This window comes from Prinia subflava, chromosome 10 (genome assembly GCF_021018805.1).
Source record: "Prinia subflava isolate CZ2003 ecotype Zambia chromosome 10, Cam_Psub_1.2, whole genome shotgun sequence".
Lineage (NCBI taxonomy): Eukaryota > Metazoa > Chordata > Aves > Passeriformes > Cisticolidae > Prinia > Prinia subflava.
In genome coordinates this window covers 13158923-13179136 of record NC_086256.1, presented here as the reverse complement: position 1 = coordinate 13179136, position 20214 = coordinate 13158923, and the positions used below count along the sequence as shown (strand labels likewise).

The 20214-nt window shown below is 40.8% G+C and overlaps 1 protein-coding gene across 12 annotated transcripts in view; it reads right to left on the bottom strand.

Moving 5' to 3' along the window:
* Positions 1-20214, bottom strand: part of ADGRL2 (adhesion G protein-coupled receptor L2) — a 174819-nt gene that overhangs the window by 67447 nt on the left and 87158 nt on the right. For all 12 annotated transcript variants that reach the window (XM_063407360.1, XM_063407359.1, XM_063407358.1 and 9 more), the window contains one exon: positions 3649-3862. In XM_063407360.1, coding sequence (XP_063263430.1) covers positions 3649-3862 — 214 coding nt within the window. The remainder of the gene's footprint in view (positions 1-3648; positions 3863-20214) is intronic.

The window sequence follows — 20214 nt, the reverse complement described above, 5'->3', positions numbered from 1 at the left end:
ATCTTATTATTCCACTACAAAATTACATACAGAAGAGACCTTTGATTTGAAATATATTTCAAGTACATTTTTAGAAATATCTATTAAATATCTGTTATTCTTTTAAGCTAATAAGACAGACCCCCAACTCTATGTGGTAATCCTTAGTGCTTGTCTAACAAAAACCTCTGTCCCAGACTGTGGGAGACACTGGAGACAGAAAATGTTCATAAACACCCAAGTTTGAACAGAACTCACAAGATCCACCTGCGATCCACTTGCCATAGAAATGGATAATACAAGGTCATAAGTAAATTTTATGCTGTTAATTTTCAAATCTCTGCCAAGCCTATAAAGAGCAGTATTAGCCCTAACAACTTCAAAGTTTCATGACAGTTTCTGCTACAGCTACACAAATGCACTTTATGAGCAAACAACTAGAGCAATTTCCTCAGGCTGCTTTGCATCTTCTGCTTCCCTGTTCATTTAATTTATTTTTAAATGAAAAGGAAACAGAGGAGATTTGTCTCTGCTAAAGGACAGCAGAGCACAGAGGAGTTTGACTGTTTTAAGAACTAAAACATGCCTGAAACGTGGGTCCTCTGCACTCACTTACGCTACTTGCTCACCAAATATTCCAGAAATTAGCTTATTTCTGTACTGAACTGCAGCATGTGGTAGAATCTCTCAAAGTTGATGGTATGCAAACGCTGGGGTTAATTATCAGAGAAGTGTGAAAGTGGAGAAGGATTTTCTAAAGGTCTAGTCTCTTTCTTCAAAGCTTTAATTTCAACCATGCCAGTCTGAAGTTTACATAGAATCTAAATACATCTGAAAGACTTTATTCTGGAATAATTGGGATGTAATTTCAATCAGGGACTAAAAATTTAATAACTACTTTACAAAGGTGAAAGCAAAGCAATGAAGTCATTAGTGTTCTAGTCAGGCTTCCTAGGAATGCATTAAGTTAAAAATCTTTTGAGAACTGCTGAAAAGAAAGAATAGGGTGAGGTGGAAAAGATTAAGTAGCAGCTCATTCTGAGAAAGAGGAGCTGATGCATCAGTGGATACTGGCAAGGTCTGCGTGCTACTGTCTCAAACTCTTTGGAAGGGGAGCAGGGCACGTGATTACACAGCTTTGTGTTAAACTGGAAACCTCATCTTATTTTTCAATCTTCAGATTTCACAGTATTGATCTCATTAAGCTAGTGTTTTCACCTTGTAATTGCAGTAAATGTAGTTGCTGTGCAAAAGCTGTGGATTAATGTTGCAAATGAATAATGAGTATTTAACAATTGCTGTGGAACTACATTTAACTGCACCTCTAAATGGAATTGAGTGGTCAAATGCAGTGGTGACACGGTTGACTGAAGTGATAAAAACAGGTCCTGAAAAGTAAACACTGAAAGATTTTAAGTAGAAATCGAGAAACTATTGCTGCTTTTTTTCTAAAGGTAGAGAAGAAAAGATTTTACTGTCATTGAAAGTTGTAACCAGTTAAATAAGGAGAACCAATGAACCTGATAGTCCTTCAGTTTAGATTTTTCTATGCAACTGCTACCATCAAAATACAGCCGATGTGTTACTTTTATATATCAGATCAAGGACGTGCTGAGTACCAAACAACAATTTGCCTGAGACAACAAAAAATTACAATCACCGATGCAGTTATAAATAAATGAGACATAAGAACTTTTAGTATTTCATAAGAAATTTGCAACATTCTTCTATGCTTGCAATGTGGCACAAATTGAGCAATTTTGGAAAAGATTAAGCAAGACAAGAGACATCTTTTCTACTTAATGACAGGATCTAAGAAAGAAAACTATGAAAGCAAACTTCCAAATTGGTATAAATGTCAGACAAAAATAGAAAGCAAAGTGTCAAATGATCTTTGCCATTTGTTCAGACAAAAAAAAAAAAGAGAACCAAAATGAAGAACTCTTTCAGCATGGATAATCTGAACCAATGTCCTACACGTGATCACAACTTTATTTTAATGTTGAATAAAGCATAAGATGGGGGAAGTCCAAATGTACACTTTGCTATCAGAAATTTACAGCTGATTAACTGAAATGGAAAGATCTAAATTTCAGCTTTTCAGTAACAGTCTGATGTCACATCAAGCAAGATTGTGCCTCTACATTTATCTCTGACTATCCTAATCTGTATATTTGCAGTGAACATAAGGAAGACTTTGATCAAAACACAACATGCATTTTACACAACAAGGAAGTCTACAGAGCAGCACTACATTTACAAAAGCAATTGAAGGTGGTTTCAAAGGGAGTTGACAGATTAGAGGATGATGACACTGCTGCAGTCTCGATGGAAATCTGGCTTATCTAATTAACAACTACGAACTAGAACCACAAGAAGATAATTCAAACATGATTTAAAGAAGTTATATTGCCTTTTTAGTAGTGTAGTAATGGAGCCTTTCCCTTACTGATCACAAAACAAGCCACAGGTTCAACACAGAACAAGAAATAAAAGACTGAATACCCTCAATTTACCTGCAGCATTTGAAATTTAAGCCTGAGATCCAGCCCAAATATTTGACTACATAACTAGAAAACATCTGCATATTCACATAAAAATGATAAAAAATTTTAAGAGTCCTACTCACGACAACTCAAGTGAATCGGTAAATCAGAAAGGAAGACTATTTTTAAGAGGTGACCATGTTACTAAGCGTTACCATGTTTGAACAGAACAGAAGAAGAAGGCAGGACAACTGGCATATTTAATTTGACACATCTGTGTACTTGCACCAGAAAGCTTCCAGGTTATTCCCATCCCCTTTTTGATCAGATTCTCCATCCTAGTAAAAAGACACTGGGAGGGAACACTTCCAACCAATCCCAAACTCATTCAGGCTTTTGGTTTAAGCCAGTAGCAATGCCAGTGACTGATTTGTGCTGACATTTCCACAACTGGCAGCAGTAGGTGACTGCTGCCTGTACACAGCCTTTAGCACAGGACTCTCTATGAATCAAAAGGTGCACCACTCATGCACCTTTTGTAACAAAAATACTTTTATTGGCAGCTGGGGACATGATTTAGAGGTGGAATTTGCAGCACCAGGCTAATGGTTGGATTCAATGACCTTAAAAGTACTTTTCAGTCTAAATGATTTTATGATTCTTGGTTGGTTCTTCTGTTTTCTCTGAATGTCAAGAACTGTCACTAACTTGTGCTTATATGCACATGTATGCTTGTACACACATGTATAATGACATATAATCATCCTGGCATGTAATCATTCTGACATTTTCCATTGGAGGGAACTACTGTTAGCAACTACGGCAGGGAATTACTGCATTTACTGAAAAATACAGCAGCCATTTGGAAACATTCTCAGGGCTGTTTGACCTCTTGAAAAACAAGGAGATGGGGAATCTCCAAATAACTGAATTGTTTCATTTTCCTTGAAGTTCAGAACGTTGTCTTTCTGCTTTTTAATGTTTGTTTACAGAATTAAAAAACCCCCAAACCTCTAACTGCAACTGGTAGTTTTAATTTCCTTTAAATGTTATTAGATAGAAACAATACTACCTGAGTAGCAAAGTGGCAATTACAACTCAATGTTTTTTAAAGTATATACCTCTCCGTATTAATGCAGGCATTTTTCCTCTTTAGTCCTCACCACGATACGCATGTTTTTACCTTTGTGTCATGATTTTGTAGGCGTCTGGAAGGAAGCACTCTGTGTTCTCCATCTGGAAGGGGTCAGCGTCACAGATCTTGTCGTCTGTCCGTCCATAGTTGGCGCTCTCTATCATGATAACGTCGCTGCCCGGACACCGCAGGTCGATGGAGTAGCCTTCGCAGGAGAGCTCCCTCCTCACCAAGCCAAATGGGAGCGCTGCTCGGCTGAAACCTGGGACAAAACAAGGACAGAACGGGGCTGAGCCTGGAGGATATACTGAATTGGACTCTCCTTTTTCAGCCACACAAGCACTAACTCTCGTGTGCCAAAGGAAGAGCACCTTTACACAGTTTGACCTGGTACCACGTTAAGTGAGGCATCTTTCATGGAACTGTCACATGCCTACATCACGGCTGCTGTGTCCCTTATCTGGGAAAAGAGGAAATTCCTTTTCACTGCCTCTAATCCTGGGCAGGGCAGACAGTGGTGCCTGTCTGCATGGCTACACTGCACCTTCCAGTTCCCACCTCTTTTCTCTCTGCTTCTGTCTCCACTCCCTGGGCACAGACAGGCTGTGTCTGGAAGTGGGAAGCAGCAGAGCAGGCAGGATTTGCAGAAGTGATTTTAAAAAAGAAAACAATACAACCACAAAAAAGCCCAAAGCCATAGTTCCAACTTCTAACTTCATTAGTCTTTTTTACTTTGTGTCTCCCTTTCTCTGGGAAGAGCCAGTTACTTTTGCTTAGTTATTTTGTGACCTCAGCATGGACATGATCCAATGTACATGCTGACACTTCAGCTAGTTGAACTCCAGTGTTCCTGACTGTGCCTTTTACATAAATTTAACTATGTATAGATAGGATTTTAAAACAAATACAGAAATTATCAGTACAAATCACAGATGTGTACTGCATAAAATCTCCCCATCTCTCATAAAAATGATACCTTTCACAGAATTTAAATTTTTAACTTTTTTTTGCTTTATGGGATTCCTAAAAATAAGTAACTTCTCCAATTAAGCAGTATAAAATACTTTAGAACCAAAACAAAGTTCAGCTATTCATCCAGATGTTTAGTCTTTTAGAGACATTTCTTAATGCAAAAGAATATATTACATCAGAATAAAACTATCTGTATACTACAGTTTCTTGTACACAGTTACTGATGGATTGTTATTAAACTGTATTTCTGTTTCTTATACAATTGTGTGACTTTTAAAAGACAAGCTGGGTATTACAGCGGTGTTAAAAACCTATTTGTTTAAAATAGTAAATCACAAGTTTTCAGGAGAATTTCCAATTTTTAAAAATGTCTTCATAATACAGTAACACAAGGCCAGTAATATTTCTCTGCAGGCTGCTGGAGACCAATTGTGACAGCAAAGAGAAATAGTTGCTAAGTATGGAAAGCTGGAGCTCTGTAGTTCTTTGAAAGTGAAGAAAATAAACTTTTCTTTAAAAGGATGATGCATTGGAAGAAGCAAGGAAGCAAGTACCTAAAAAATCAAGAACAGCTTTAGATAACCCCTTGATAGTAAATTTTCCCATGAACCAGAGGCTATCACTTTTTCTACTGAATTCTGTAGATTAAAACTCCTGCTATATGCAGATGATTATCTCTTAGGATGGCAGAAGTTTTTTATAATGACCACACAAGCGTGAGGATGTGGCTCCCTGACAGCCAGAACCATCTTCCCATCCAGCCCTCCTCTACCTGCATATCCCTGCCTCCCCCTTGCAGCAGCTTTTGTACAACCTGTGAAAACTTGGGCCAGGGGCTGTCTGACCCTCACCTCCCTCTCCTGCAGGCACCTGAGGAGGCCCCTGAGGGCTTTATCTTTGACTGGGCATGAACTTGCCCAGCCTCAAGGAGAACAGCTGGCCAGAGCCCAGTGACCAGAGCCCAGGTCTGCCTTTTTGTTTTGTGGAACCATATCCTACAGGAAACCAGTACTGTAACTCTGCCAGAGTGTTCCAGTGTTTGTTAATAAAGGAAGGGGCCACAGTGCTGTGGAAAGCATCAGGCTCCAGCTCAGATTCACTCCCGGCCCTCAGTTTAGCTGCACATACCATGAGCAATAACAAACACTACTATTACAGGCTTGCTGAGGTGTCATGGGCTGAAAGCTGGAAAGAGCTAAACCACGAATCCATCACGTTAATAGCCTGCATGTTCCTCCCATGCAGCAAATTAATACAATGAAGACAGAAGTCACTCACAGCTCAGTGAGGGCGTGAAGTGGGCACAGGGAGGGTTACAGGCAGGGTCCCCACCACACGTGAATACAGCAACTCCTTTGATTAATTACCATCACAACAGCCATGGTGGGACCAAATATAACGCTGCTAGTCACTGCCATCCTACTGCTCCTGTCAGATCCAATGCCATCCCCAGGACGCTCATCCCTCCAGCTGGCAGCAATGGTGCCTGTATCTCCTGCACTCCGCAGGGATTCCGTGGCCTGCAGCACCACCATGGCCTGGCTGGGGGAGTCCACCCCTCCCAAACTTTCTGAATTTCCATCAGCAAGAAGGGGAACAGCACTTACAGCTGTCCAAAGAGGTGTTTGCACCAGGACAGGAGGGAAGGGGTATGGGGTACAGCTGCTGAGGTCACTGGCTTGTGTGCAGCAGCAGCTCAGGATTGGGGCGTGTTATGGGGCCAGGGCTGACAAACCCACACACAGCTCCCTGTGACCAGCACTGACCCTTCCTGTGGATCCTGCAGCACAGGCTCCACTTCTGCTAGGAAACACTCTGAATTCAAACACAAGACCTCTGCAGTTTTGCTACAGAGAAATCAGCAGCCTGCAAATCCTACTTCATCATCTATGGCAACTGCTGTAATGACTACGAATGTGTTTTATCCTGCAGTTTTTCCCCCTGCAGGCATCCGCAAGAAGTTCTGTATTAGGACAAACATTAAAAATGTTAGAGCAAGGTTAGATCACTTTGCAGGCAACAGAGGACACACCTGAGATTGCAATGTAGGTGTTACATTGCAAAAGCAGCAAGCAATAAAGCAAAACAATGCAGCGTGCGTTAGGTAGGAATGCTGCTCTGAGGAATCTCTGTGGTGCAGAAAGAATTTTAACTAAATAAAATAAATAAATTCAAAGTCCACTAGCAGAGCTGCTATGATCTTTATGCTGAAGCTTTATTTGTAATTTTTTCCTATCACCAAAGAAAAAATAAGTGTATCAACAAGCAAAGTGTAATTCAATCCATCTTGCAATCCTGACAATCGAAGAAAGAACTTGTGGGAGGCCCTGTAAGCGAAAAATCAATATTGCAGCTTTGTGCCGTGCAAATGTGAATACTGCCAAATAGCAGTGCTTAGGGTAAAATGAACTGTTTTGCTCCATTTTCTCCTCTCTGAACAAATGATTTTGAAACGACAGCTTTTTTTTTGGAGCTATAAAACGTCGAGCAATAACTCCCTTCGCTTTAGGCAAGTGATTGGAATAAATGCCTCTTGGCAACAGGTGCAATGACTTAGGACTGAAATTCATTTACATTCAGGAGATAATTCCCGATAAACAGATGCACTGCCACGGGATGGAAGTGTGAACAACCGGCATCTGAATGCTTCAACATCATTCCAGAGTTTTTTAGACCTAAGTATGTGGCTCTGTCAATAATTACTGTTGTCACATGAAACTTTGTATCTCCAATGCAATTCCGCATGAGTATTCCCAATTTTCTCAACCAGCCTTAAACCTGCTGCTTGTCTTACCCTACCTCGAACAAGCCTATTTTGTTCGGCTGTCCTCCGGCAGCTGAAATCAGCATTCCTCCTCTTCCTGCTGATTGCTCCAAGGCAAAGGTGCCCTGGCTGACACCGCTCCTGCTGTCTGCGCCCAGAACGCTCCCTGACTGCAAAGGCCTTTCTGGTGCCTGGGCTGGCCTGCAGCACAACCTCAACATTAACTCAAATAAGCGACTATTACCTAATGCAACATATGCTGCCTCTGATTCACTCATGCTTGTGTATATTAATCAGTGCTGTATGCCAATTTTTAATTTTTTATTTTTTTAATGGAAGAAGATTAACACCTAATGAGGAAAAAAACCCATTGTTTCTGTCCTGCTGAGCATTTTGATTACAGAAAAACTTCCTGGCAAACATATGTTTCCTGCACATTTTATCTGCTCACAAATTAGTTAAGTGCAGGCTCTTTATTGAAAGGACCAAATAAACTGCTTTTGTGAAATCACATTTCTAAGGAAAAAAGGTAGAGGGGATGTTTACTGGCAATATACATTCTTTAATGCTTTATTGATCAATCCATATAAAAAGACAAACTGAAAGACAAAATCACAATCAAAATCTCTCCCCTGATACTTTAGTCTATGAAATGAAAAGTACAAGTCCTATAAAAGAACTGTAACTCAGAATCATGGCTCAGAAATGTGGTAAATTCAAATTTGGCCAAAAAATTTTAACTTAAATTTGCGAAACCTTATTTACCATTCCACAGTCTTGGTTCCTTCAGAGAAACTATTTGTCTTTACAAAGATAACCTATATTTGTCAAAGCGCAAAGAAAAGTTAATAATTCACAGCAGCCTGCCCACTAGCATACCATCCTTTTGAGCTGTCAATAATAAGAGAGTGTGCTAAGTTTGGTAGATAAAAGCAGAAAGGCACCACCACATTTGAATGTTCATGAAATACAGAGGAAAAACAGTGGAATGTAAACAGGCTAACATCAGTACTCGACATCAGAAGCAAGGAACCTTTGATTAAAACTTAAAGCACAGAGAAAGTCAACATGGAAGTATAAAATTATTTCAAAGAATGAAGATACTGGAAGAACTGAGAATCCAAAACAAATCTCTGCAGAAATAAATATATATGTCTCTGTGGGCAACGAAATATTGCTTCTTGTGTTATTTGGCTGTAACAGAAAGGTCTTTTGAAAAGAGCACATCTTTTCAAACAGAATGTTTACAGTTGTCTCTTTCACAATCTCTTTTATTTCACCATATCATGCAACATGGTGATTTAAGTTCTACACAAGATGAAGTGATGTGTCCTGGGCAGCATTTCAATAATACATGTTTAACAAATGCAAAGCCCAATGAAAACTGTGCTGAGAATCCTCTCCCTCTCCACTGAAGTGCATACAGGCACACATGGGAGGGTGCACGAAGACAGCTGAACACACTTCGCCATCTGAAAATCATGCAAATGCTCAACATGGGTGCCTCAAAGCTTTTGTAATTCCTCAGACAAGTCTCAGCATCCTGCAGTTTCTAAAGAATCCCATGAACTCTGTCAAGGGAGACTTTTCTCCCCGTCTCTTTGCACTGTATATATTTCACACAGACAAGCATGTTATTTTGTTAAACAGCTTTTAAATTATCCAGTCCTGGTCAACAGAACGCTACCAACTACTACAAAAGACAGAGGCAATTTAAATGACAACTGTGCTTTCTCATTCTATCTTTGAAGGGAAAAGTTACTCTGGCAAGCATGTCTATTAAAAGATTACATTGGCACAGTAAGAGCTTCTGAGAGTGCACAGAGGTCTGGAGTTCACAGCACTCGGCTCCTCTTTCAGGGAAACCCGGCAGCCGTGCACAGCCAGCCTGTGCTGCAGCCCGGCACACAAAACCCCACTGTTCAGGCAGGGTCAAATTGGGCAGGAAGTGATTGTTTCAAAAATATCCTCCTACAGCTGGATTCTCTACCATTTTATGTATATACTCCTTCTTGTCAATGAAGACGCTGAATGGAGCGGACATCGGGAGAAAAGAGATTTTTCAGAAAAGGAAAGCTATTTTCTAATAAGAGACATCTACCTCATTTTTTAAAAATTGATTCATAAAAATGGGATTATCTCAAAACAAGGTACATGAAAGTATCTCATTATTTGAACTCTAAGAAAGAGGCACGGAGTCCTAAGAAACAGACCTGACCATTTAAATTCCACTGAAGCCAGGCAACTTCTTCACTGAATAAATGAGCTGTGAGGGGAGATTTTTAACATTGGTTCCTAGAATTCTGCTTCTCAGACATTTCATATTTCAATTATATAACTAAAACCTGGAAGCCTGTCTCTTACAAAAAGGAAATATGAACTCCTACTAATAAAAGCTTTTAGAAATATTTAAAAACTGAAGTGAAGTGAAGGCTCTTTATAGTATTTTTTACATTTTATTTGAACATGATTTAGCATTTTAAAAAATTAAAATTTTAAAAATCTTTGACAAGTTTTAATGTTTTTCAAGATGCAGGGTGAGCAGCAAAATTAAAACTGCATGTAATTTTCTGTAATTACATGCTTAATATTCAGTATACATAAACATAAAGTACCTATGTCTTAATGAAATTCAGGAGAGGAGCCAGAGTTACACCCTCTGACTCACACCAGGATGGGTCCTGCCTTCCAGGTTCACTGAAACTTATTACAATTTTCCTTCTATGTTTTCAGTCTCCATGCAATTCTCAAATATAACCCTGAGAGGCTCTCTTCAGCCAAAAAAAAGAGTCAGGGCTTACCTACTTTCTGCACCTTGTAAATGATTCAGCAAAACCTAAAGTGAGCAGCAGCATCTCAGCCTTTTAATCTAACAGCGTCAATCCTTCCTGTATACTGCTGGCAAGGATCTCATTTAAATTCTCCCAAACAGCTCTCACCCCTCATTCAGAAGGCCAAGAATGTGTCTGTCTGAGTCAGCAGAATTAAAGGGGTTTTTTTATTGTGTTCGGGTTTGGGTGTGTGTGGGAAGTGTGTGTGTGCAGGAGAGAGCAGAGGGCAGGGATGAGTGCTGCACGGACAGACCTGTGCAGCACAGTCCCGCAGTCACCTGGGACAAGAGCAGGCAGGCAGCAGCCCTGCACACATCCCCACATCAGCCCAGTACGTCTCGACCCTGTTTTGAAGGAATCGCCACTAGGGGAAAAGAGATAGTTTGGTCTCCATGCCCATTTAATCCTTCACCTGCCTGCTGAGGCTGCCATTAGAGTGCTAATGAATGCTAAACTGTGAAAATGGGCTTCTGCACTTTGAATCCAGCCACACTGAAACTGGAGAGAAACCACTAATTCCTTTAATGAAAGTCACCAAACCAGAGGCTGGTTCCTGGCAGCGGTTTAGCAGTGCCTACACACACGGCAGATGGAAACCATGTGATCTAAACATGAAAGTCTAAATATCTAATGTAAAAATATGTGTTCTTCCGTTCTCACTTAGCACCACATTTTATTCTTATATGCACGCACCTTTCCCAGCCCTTTCCGTGGAGCTGTATGCATGAGAGCAAAACTTTGCCCTCTTGATCTAAAATTATCCCAGTTTAAAACAGTATTCATCTGTCAATGATATTTCTTTTCTTTTGCCAGCCAGATGTCTGTTCTCAGGCTGCAAGAATCTCCTTCCTTTTTTCCTTCACATCACACACACTTGATCCTCTGCCAGCTCACAAAAAGCACTCTACCCTTTTCTTTCTTGCCATGAAATACATTGCATCTTCAAAATTTCCCAAGGCAAGTAAGTCCCATGGTCCTTATAAACCCTCCCCCCTGAAGGTTATCTCCAGTTTACCTACTGTGAACTCTCTGAGCACAGCACCTGTCAGGAAGAACCTTCTGAATCAGAAACAACCTCTTAAAAAGGGAGCTAAGACACACAAAGGCTGATGTGTCAGAAATGTTGTGTCAACAGGATTTCCCATTGAATTATTTCCTCTGCACAGGATACTGGTAGCATAATAAAGATAAATATTCTTTTATTTTCTATAAAAGTGTATCTTGACAACAACTTATTTTTCCAGTTACTGCAATCATTTTTTGACTGGAAACCATGTGCTAAGGAGAGGCAGAGGAAGAGGAAGAGAGGGGAATTTCCATCATCAGCATTCAGAGAGGCCAGCTGACAAAAGAACTATTTTCTTCCCATCGTTAAGAAACCTAAAGCCTTAGGTTTTACCTCAGAGGCTGATAGAAGCCATGCAGAGATGTATCATTTCCTTGGGAATATGTCCATTGGTGAAAGCCAAATCATCCCAGCAGGTGACATGCTGGGTGCTAATAATAACCCTCAGTGTCCTACGTACATCGCCTTCTTAGCAGGCTACACCCTAACCTGTGTAACAAAGTAGAACATTTAATCTCACTAAGATACCTGAAAATTCTGGCTCATTTAAAACAAGATTTTATTCTACAGTTGCCAGAGTTCAAATACCAAATACAGCCCTAGTACAAAAAAATTTAATCATTGTGCAATTGCTACCACGTGGCAATATTTGAGATCACAACTGCAAACTTAAAAATGGGGCATCTTCTTGTTTACAAACAGAATTATATATACGTTAGAAATGGAATCAAGAAACAATACAAGAGTTCATATACTTTCTTTTGTTTCAGTCAAATTATGGGGTGGAGTCAATTGTCACAGTATAATTTATAGTGGAAAAGTTATGTGGTTAATTTTAATGATGGCAAGCTGCTTAAAGAGTGCTAATGAGCATGCAAATAGTACAGCAACCCCCTTCTCATAAGTATAGCTTCAGAAACATTTCAGAGAACACAGGGGTAGGAAGTAGAACCCTTGGAAACATAAAGGCAGGGATCCTGCAGATGAAACCAAAATATACAGTCATCCCTTTGAAAACAAGAAGAGCCATGTGATGAATGTACTTTAAGGTAAATGTGCTGTCACTTTGAATGTTCCCATAAATAGATATGAGACAAGAGTAGCATGCAATCTTGGAAAATACCTGTCAGAGTGAAAGGCTTTCTGCCTGACCTTACCTTCTATGAAATATTTGTGGATTTCTGAAATACCATTATAGAGAGGAGAGGGGTGTACCACACAGTTTTTACAATATACTTAAGATTCTGGCACATTCTGTGAATCATGAAATAATTCTACATACATACTTAAGAGCATCCTCTGAACAATAAATTGCATGAAGAAAGGAAAACTATTTCATTTTTAATTAAAAAACTCTTAAGGAATATATGCAGTTCTGACACGCTCTCTGGGCAGCAGGGAGTAAGAATGGCAACACAGGTACCATTTCCAGAGTAAATAAGGGAAACACGCCACCTTTTCCACCCTGCCAAACTGCTGTTAATCACCTGTAAAGGAACTGCGTACCCGTATGCCTCATTGCAAACATGGGAGACAAGGGAGATAAAGGGACAGGATAATTAAATTCCACCTGGACTCAAATTCAGGGCTGAGTTTGAATTCCGGTTTTCAGTCCTGGAATTTGTGTGCCTTTCTCACCAACCCTCACAATGTGTATCGCAAGAATGCTCTCAGCTTTTAGAGAACCAACTAATGAAGGTTCAGATGAAATAAATGAAAAATCAGGATCCATGAAATATCTGAGTACTAAAGAGTACTGAGTGACAGAAACTAAGCAATTTTCTATAATCACGTCTAGAATTCCATATTTAATACTATTTATATTAGAAAGTAACAAGAGGGATGAACAGGCACCGTAGCACAACACAAAAAAGCAAACTTTGCATTTGCTGATTACTGCAATTTAGAAACACACATCTAATAGCTGAAAGACTGTTTCCAAAGATCTGCATTGATCTTAATACATCCCATAATGAAGGCAAGCATCCAGGAAAAAAAAAAAATCACTCTCAGGTGCTCAAATATAAACTCAAAACCAGCAAGATAGAAGTGCTGCAACATCACTACAGATGTGGAAGGTAATTTCCTCAGTAATTAATTTGCATGGTGCTTCACTGTCCCGGGTCAGAGTTTTCTTTTTAAAACAACCTTTCCCCACATATTTAAAGCAAGTACCCCGGGAGACAGCTGTGAAGTACAGGAGATCGGATTGCTGCGCTTTCTCCTACACCACCTAAAGCGACGCTCTCCCAGGGAAGCGCCGCGCTCCCTGATGCATTATTGAGGTGTACAAACAGGCAGGGAGAGAGCTCCGGAGCTCCCTGCGGGTGCCTGCGCTGCCCGCAGCCAGCGCCCCGCGCCGCCTGCACGGCTGCCTGCACTGCTGCTGCTGCCTGCACTGCTGCTGCCTGCACTGCTGCTGCTGCCTGCACTGCTGCTGCCTGCATTGCTGCTGCCTGTGCTGCTGCTGGCTGCGCTGCTGCTGCCTGCCCTGATGCCTGCGCTGCTGCTGCCTGCACGGCTGCCTGCACGGCTGCCTCCCGCGCTGCTGCTGCCTGCACTGCTGCCTGCACTGCTGCCTGCACGGCTGCCTCCCGCGCTGCTGCCTGCACTTCTGCCTGCGCTGCTGCCTGCACTGCTGCCTGCGCTGCTGCCTGCACTGCTGCCTGCGCTGCTGCTGCTGCCTGCACTGCTGCCTGCACTGCTGCTGCCTCCTGCACTGCTGCCGCCTGCGCTGCTGCCTGCACTGCTGCCTGCACGGCTGCCTCCTGCACTGCTGCCTGCACGGCTGCCTCCCGCGCTGCTGCTGCCTCCTGCGCTGCTGAGCGCTGCCCGTCACGGTGATCTCCACAGCGAGCTCAGGGCAGGATCAAAGCAGCCCTTATGGCAGTGTAATTGTTCATCTGCTGGGGACGCCAAGGAGGGGAGGAGAAGGTTAGGGGTGTCTGAAGGCGGCAGGAATGAGCAGGTGTTAGGGTAACTATTTAAATTAGGCATCCTGACACAATCATTTATGACTGAGGCTTTAGATTCCCTCCCCTTTAGACTCCTATCTATTCTACTCAGTAAGCAAATAGCATTTCTTTTGGTCCAAACAGTGATTTTAGTAAATCTGCAGTACTGCAAAGTGAGCTGCATTTAATTGAACTATTCTCTGCGACTTAGACAATGCCATAGTACTACTGCAGTGCCTTCTCTGAATCTGACCACCAAATCCTTACTGGGATGGCCCACGTTATCTTTAAATATACAACAAAGGCAATGTTTGAGCTCCAAACCAAAAAGAACCCTGTTTTCTCCAACAGTTTTTGCATACACAAGCCTCTAGAAGATTACGAGGGCATTTTATGAATCAAATACAAAATACAGAAATAGTGTTATCTCCCACTGAATTGCTGTCATATCTGAAGGATGTGTTGAGATCCAACATTATATAACTTTTCATAGTAGCAATTTTGTAATATTTTATCTACTTGAAAATAATAGGGAATTTTAGGTAAGCAGAATCTTAATTACCTCAATTAAGTTCTCATCCTGCGTTACTAATATCATTGGGAGCTTTGTCATTAACCTCAATGAGTGCAGGACAGATTCTTTAGAATTTAACCTGGATACTCAATATTCTTGTTCTAATGAAAAATGCATTAATGAGCTTCATTAGACGACTCAATTTTAAAGAAGCATCTTCCCCCAGCAGCCAGCCTCCCTCAACAGCCTAATGGGGCACTGGTGCATGAGTGAGCCAGAACTTGACACAAAGAGTGTTTGGGTCATTGTAAGTCTTTTTATTGACTCAATGAGCTTCACGTTCAGCCCACCACAGGAAGAGCAACACCTATTGACTGACTCCAGGAACTCCCTGAGGTGGAGATGCTAAAACGTGTACACACTTCTGAAATTAAAACTGGAGTGGTACAGCTGAAAGACTGTATGCAGGGAAATAAACACAATTCAAACAAGAATTCCTCCCTATAATTAAAAAATGACACAAGTTTTCTACACAGTCTGCACAGAAGATCCTCAATGCATTTCAAACACTACCTTTTTTCCAGTCATCTACTGGGACACATTATGGGAAAACCAGTGATCTTCTGTGACCTTCATTTCATTTTATTAAATGCAGCACACTCCTCATGCTGAATACGAAATAAAAAATATGCAACCCAGGAAAGTACTTTGAGAAAAAATGCCCTTTGGAGGACCCAGTTTCAATCTCGGTGTATAATGATACAAACTTGCCAATGACATTTGAATAAAAAATCTCTATTATTTATATTATTGTGTTCAGACTTCTATTCTGAATAACTGAATTTAGAGCGGACACTGAAGATCACAATTCAGTCAACGCTTTACAAATATTGAAAATACATATTTGAAATAGATCTGAAGTAAGAACAGACTAGTTGTACTGCCCAACGGTAGTAGCCACAATTTAGGAGATATTTTCCTTTTCAAATAGCTATCCAACTGGTAGTAGTAAAAAGCTTCCAAGTATCAAAAACCACTCTTTGTTTACACAACAATGGCTGATGTATTGCTAATAAAGCCTTCAAGGAGAAAATAATGTGAATTGCCCGAGCAAGGGAAACTGACACTTGCAGATACTTTATCTTTCCCATAGCTCTAAGGACAATTGAAAAGTATCACTTGTTGCAGTGCCTTGAAAACCTTGGTGGGGGGAGAAGGCTAGGAGGTCTACTATTCCTGCTAGTAAATGCAGATTACCCAAACATAACAGCCACTGAATTTCAGTTATCTGCTCTCTGAGCAACCTGCCTAAAATTCCAAACGCCAAATACAGACCTAATTTGTAGCTGGTTCAGAGCCACATCAATGTGTGATAGGTGTAGTTGGTCATAGCAATAATATGGGGGTATTCAAATTTGGAAGGGAGGGGACTTATGGAAATCTTGCTCCCTAATTAAATCAGAGAATGAGAGTTTGAAGTGGTAAATAATAAATCACAAAGAATCCTCAATCTGGTTGTCAAGGAAACCAGTATGCCTCTGCCATAATTGCTGTGAGCCCAATGTTGCCCTTTTTGACATGGAGCCTGATCATGCATTCTGGGCAGAGACACAGAGTGGCTTTCCCATTCCTCCCAGGCGGGAGCTGGGGCTCGCCGGAGCGGGGCACGGCGCCGTCTGTCCCCGCTGCAGACAGGGACCAGTGAGCTCCAGCACTGCCCCATCAACCCCTCACCGAGCAGTGGGACAGCCAGCTTCATCGAGGCACTGCAGGGCCACAGCAGCTGTGTTTGCTGGGAAGGCATTCCTAATTTACTGCTGCTATCATCTTCAGCCTGGCTATCACAGCCTGTCACAAGTCCCATGTATTTCCAGTTCCCCTGTGCTCCCGCTCCCTTAAGCACCTCTGGAAGCAGGAATCAGCCATTCATTTCACTCATGGGCATGTAAGATGCTTATGAAAGGGATGAAGAGGGAAAGGGAAGTACAAGACAAATATGCTTTTAAAAGCACAAGAAAATAGATTAAAAATTGACTCCACGCCAAGTCATTCAGATAGCTCAATGCATCATTGTCCTTTTCCTCTGCGATGATAATCAGTTTCTATAAACATATCCAAACTTGTTTTTTCCTTCTGTTTCTGGTATGATCACACATGGCCACTGGACACGCACCAGACTTTGAGCATAAGCAATTCTCAGTGCTTCAACATCAGGAAGGCCAAAAAAGGAGGATAGCTATATTAGTGTCTCTATCTCATCCTTCAAGAAATCCTGAAGGAGATTTTAGAGGAAGTATCTTCAAAGTAAGGAAATAGGAGGAACAACAGGCAAGTACATTATGTTCCCAGCTGACTTTAAGGAAAAGAAAATCTTAGAGACACAGAGAAGAATTGTGAGAATGAAAAAAACCATAAAAGCTCCCTTTAAGAACTACAGAGAGAAAAAGACTACCAGAAAACATTTCCAGAAGAATCCTCAAGATTCTTCCTTGAATCTTCTGCAACTAGTTGACTGGCTCCTTGTTGTTTTATCAGTGGATAAATCTTTTTTTCATTCCTAATCTACTCCAAGCAACAACCACTAAAACCATTTCCTTTAATATATTTTTATAAATTTAATGTTAGCAAAACATGTTAGAAGTAATAAGACTGAATACATCTGTGTGATTTTAATCCTTTGCTGTATGCCATTCTAATGGTCTTTGTTTCTTTCAGTATGTAAAGAATGTAAAAGATTCAGCTCAGGATCCAAGTTTCAATGGGACACTGGGGATACTCACTGTCTAATTCCAAAACTTTATCTTGACACCACATTGGGTAAGTTACTAATTTTTTTCAATCTCAAAAGAGTGTGCTAACAGCACTTTCCTCTGTCTGCTCAGCTACTACTCAGAGACACCTATTTAGTTTTATTGATTCTACCAACTGGCATCTTTTTTTTTGTTAAGCTGGCAGATAAATCAACTATGGTGTGACACAGTTTTTCTGATGTAATATTCAAATATTCAAACATTAACTAAGGACATTTGTAAAATCCTTTGTTCAATATATCTGTAGACATGCCATGCATGAAAAGCAACAAATGTTTGTTCCACAGCAGGCTCAATTGAAGCAAAATAAACTCTCCTCCAAACCCAATCCAAATCCCTTCCATATTCTTCTTCCAAGGAAACATAATGCTGGTGTTGTGTAGCTAAGAGAGCTTGAATTCAACTTTGACCTTTGTTCCAAAAAAATTCATAGTTGTAGAGTATCGTGAGATAGTTCAGGCTGAAGTAGATTCCCGCCTGTTCTTATATGCTCAAAATAGTCTTTAATCCAAATGCTTCTTACAGCTATAAAACTTAAATCACATATAGGAAGAATTATTCCTACATAATTTAAAAACAGAAGCCCCTCTAGTTGTCATCCCAGTTAGAAAGGTACAAGTATGGATTAGTTACAACCAATTACAATAATGCACATTACTCTCTGTATGACTGTATATGCCTCTAAAACTGGATTGCCTTACCAGAAAAAAAGATAATAAAAGTTTCTATCAGAAAAGATAACATGCAAGCAAATGATTGAGCCATTTGACTATAAATACATTCATTTGTAAAATACACATGTACATCCATCAGAAAAAAAAGGCCTTTAGCTGATTTACAGATAATTTACTGTCACACTCTTACCACTATTTTATTCTTATTTGAAAAATTTGTCTGGATTCCTGAGCACAATGACAGGAACCAGTTTATTTTTATGTCTCTTGCTAAATTTCAGTGATCTTGAACCTTTAGGGCTAAACATCTCTTTGACAATCTGTTTTTATCATCCAAGAGTTTCACATACTTCACGATTCAAAGAACGGTGTCGCTGGCTTTCCCAGTGACACATCATGCTGGAGAAGGAGTTCAATATTACCCAGGACCTGCTCCATCATAATCCACTGTGAAAAAAATACCTCTGTCTCTTCAGTTCGTAGGAAGCCATAATAAGCTGATATTTCTCCTCTGAACAATCTTCCAGGTGGTCAATTTGATTTGTCAATTCTTTAGAATTTTTACGTCCTCTGAGCAGTATCTATCCACTACCTTCTTGTTTAGACTCCTGCAATTTGGAACAAAAGTCTTCACACCTCTTATTCTCTATAACACTAAACTCTGGACTTCAATAGGCTTTGCTGTTATGTGGGGAGTTTCTGCAGAGCATTATTGGCTCTTCATCTGAAACCCACCTGCTACTCACACCGCAGGAACTGAAACAGAGGCGGTTTGTGCTGTGGCTGTGGGAGCCAGGGCATCCCACCCCTCTCTGTCTGTGCACTCTGCAGCTGCCAGCCTGCACCAGCAGCAGTGGGATGCTGCTCCTGCACTTCTGCAAACTTCAGCTGCCAGTCTGGGCTTCAAACTGCTCAGGAGCTGTGCAGCAGGGCAGTGCCAGGAGCTGTGCAGCAGGGCAGTGCTGGGCGGAGTGCTGCCTGCTCCAGGAGCTGGGGCATGGCACCACGAGGCTGGAGATCAGAAATTCCTGAACAATTCTGAACTCAAATGCAATTTTTATATGTCCCTGTATCATGCTGAAATATCCACAGCTGTCTCCTGCTGTAGTTATGAAAAAATGGTTATTAATTGTAATTGGCTAAGTTGCTTTTAGAAATTCTGTCTTCAGGCTTCATCACCTATTTAAACACCCTCTTTTTGACATTACCACAGACATTCCTCTATGAGAAACTACAGGCAATGCATTCTGCATTTCCTCACAGAACACCAACTATAATAAACAAAAAGGACTGGAATCAAAATGGAAATAAAAAAATTAAAGGCACTCTGAAACAAAATAGTTGTGATGCGCTTATAGGCAACTTATTTACAGGCCTGTTTCCGGGAGTGAAAGATGAGACTGAAACTCCAGAACAGCTAACCATAGTACTTCCCTTTGTGAAAATTCAAAAACTTTAACTCGAGAGAAAAGCTCTGTGTGCAGGACAATGTTCCACTGACTCTTTTCTTTCTTCCCCTGATCCTGGTCCTTCTCCTTCGAGGTCCCTGATAGGATCAGATACAGTTCACAATCCACAGTTCAAATCAAAAATTGTCTTCATCTCAGATTCAATATAAAAACATCCCAGCTGCATGGGACTGATAATTTTAAAGGCTACTACAGCTAATGATTTTGAAAGACAAAGCATTTCTCATTGTCCTGACAGTTCTACAGACATAAATCAGAAACCGTTCAATTTTTAAAGTTCTGTTTTAGGCATTTCCTGTTAGCCTTTGGACACGAACTCTGTAACAGCCACAGGTGTTTTTGTCTCCATAGCAGGAGACAAAACACGGGTTTTCTCACCCCAGTAGCTACTGAGAAGCTTTAGGAGGGCTTTTCCATCATCTTTCTTCCCCTGCACAGCAATAAACCAGACAGTGGAGCAGACAAAGGACCCAAATTTGTGCAAGCCTTGCTCAGTAGGGCTGCAGGAACTACAACACTGAAGAACATCAGAGTGGAGGCAGTTTTACCATGAAAAAAAC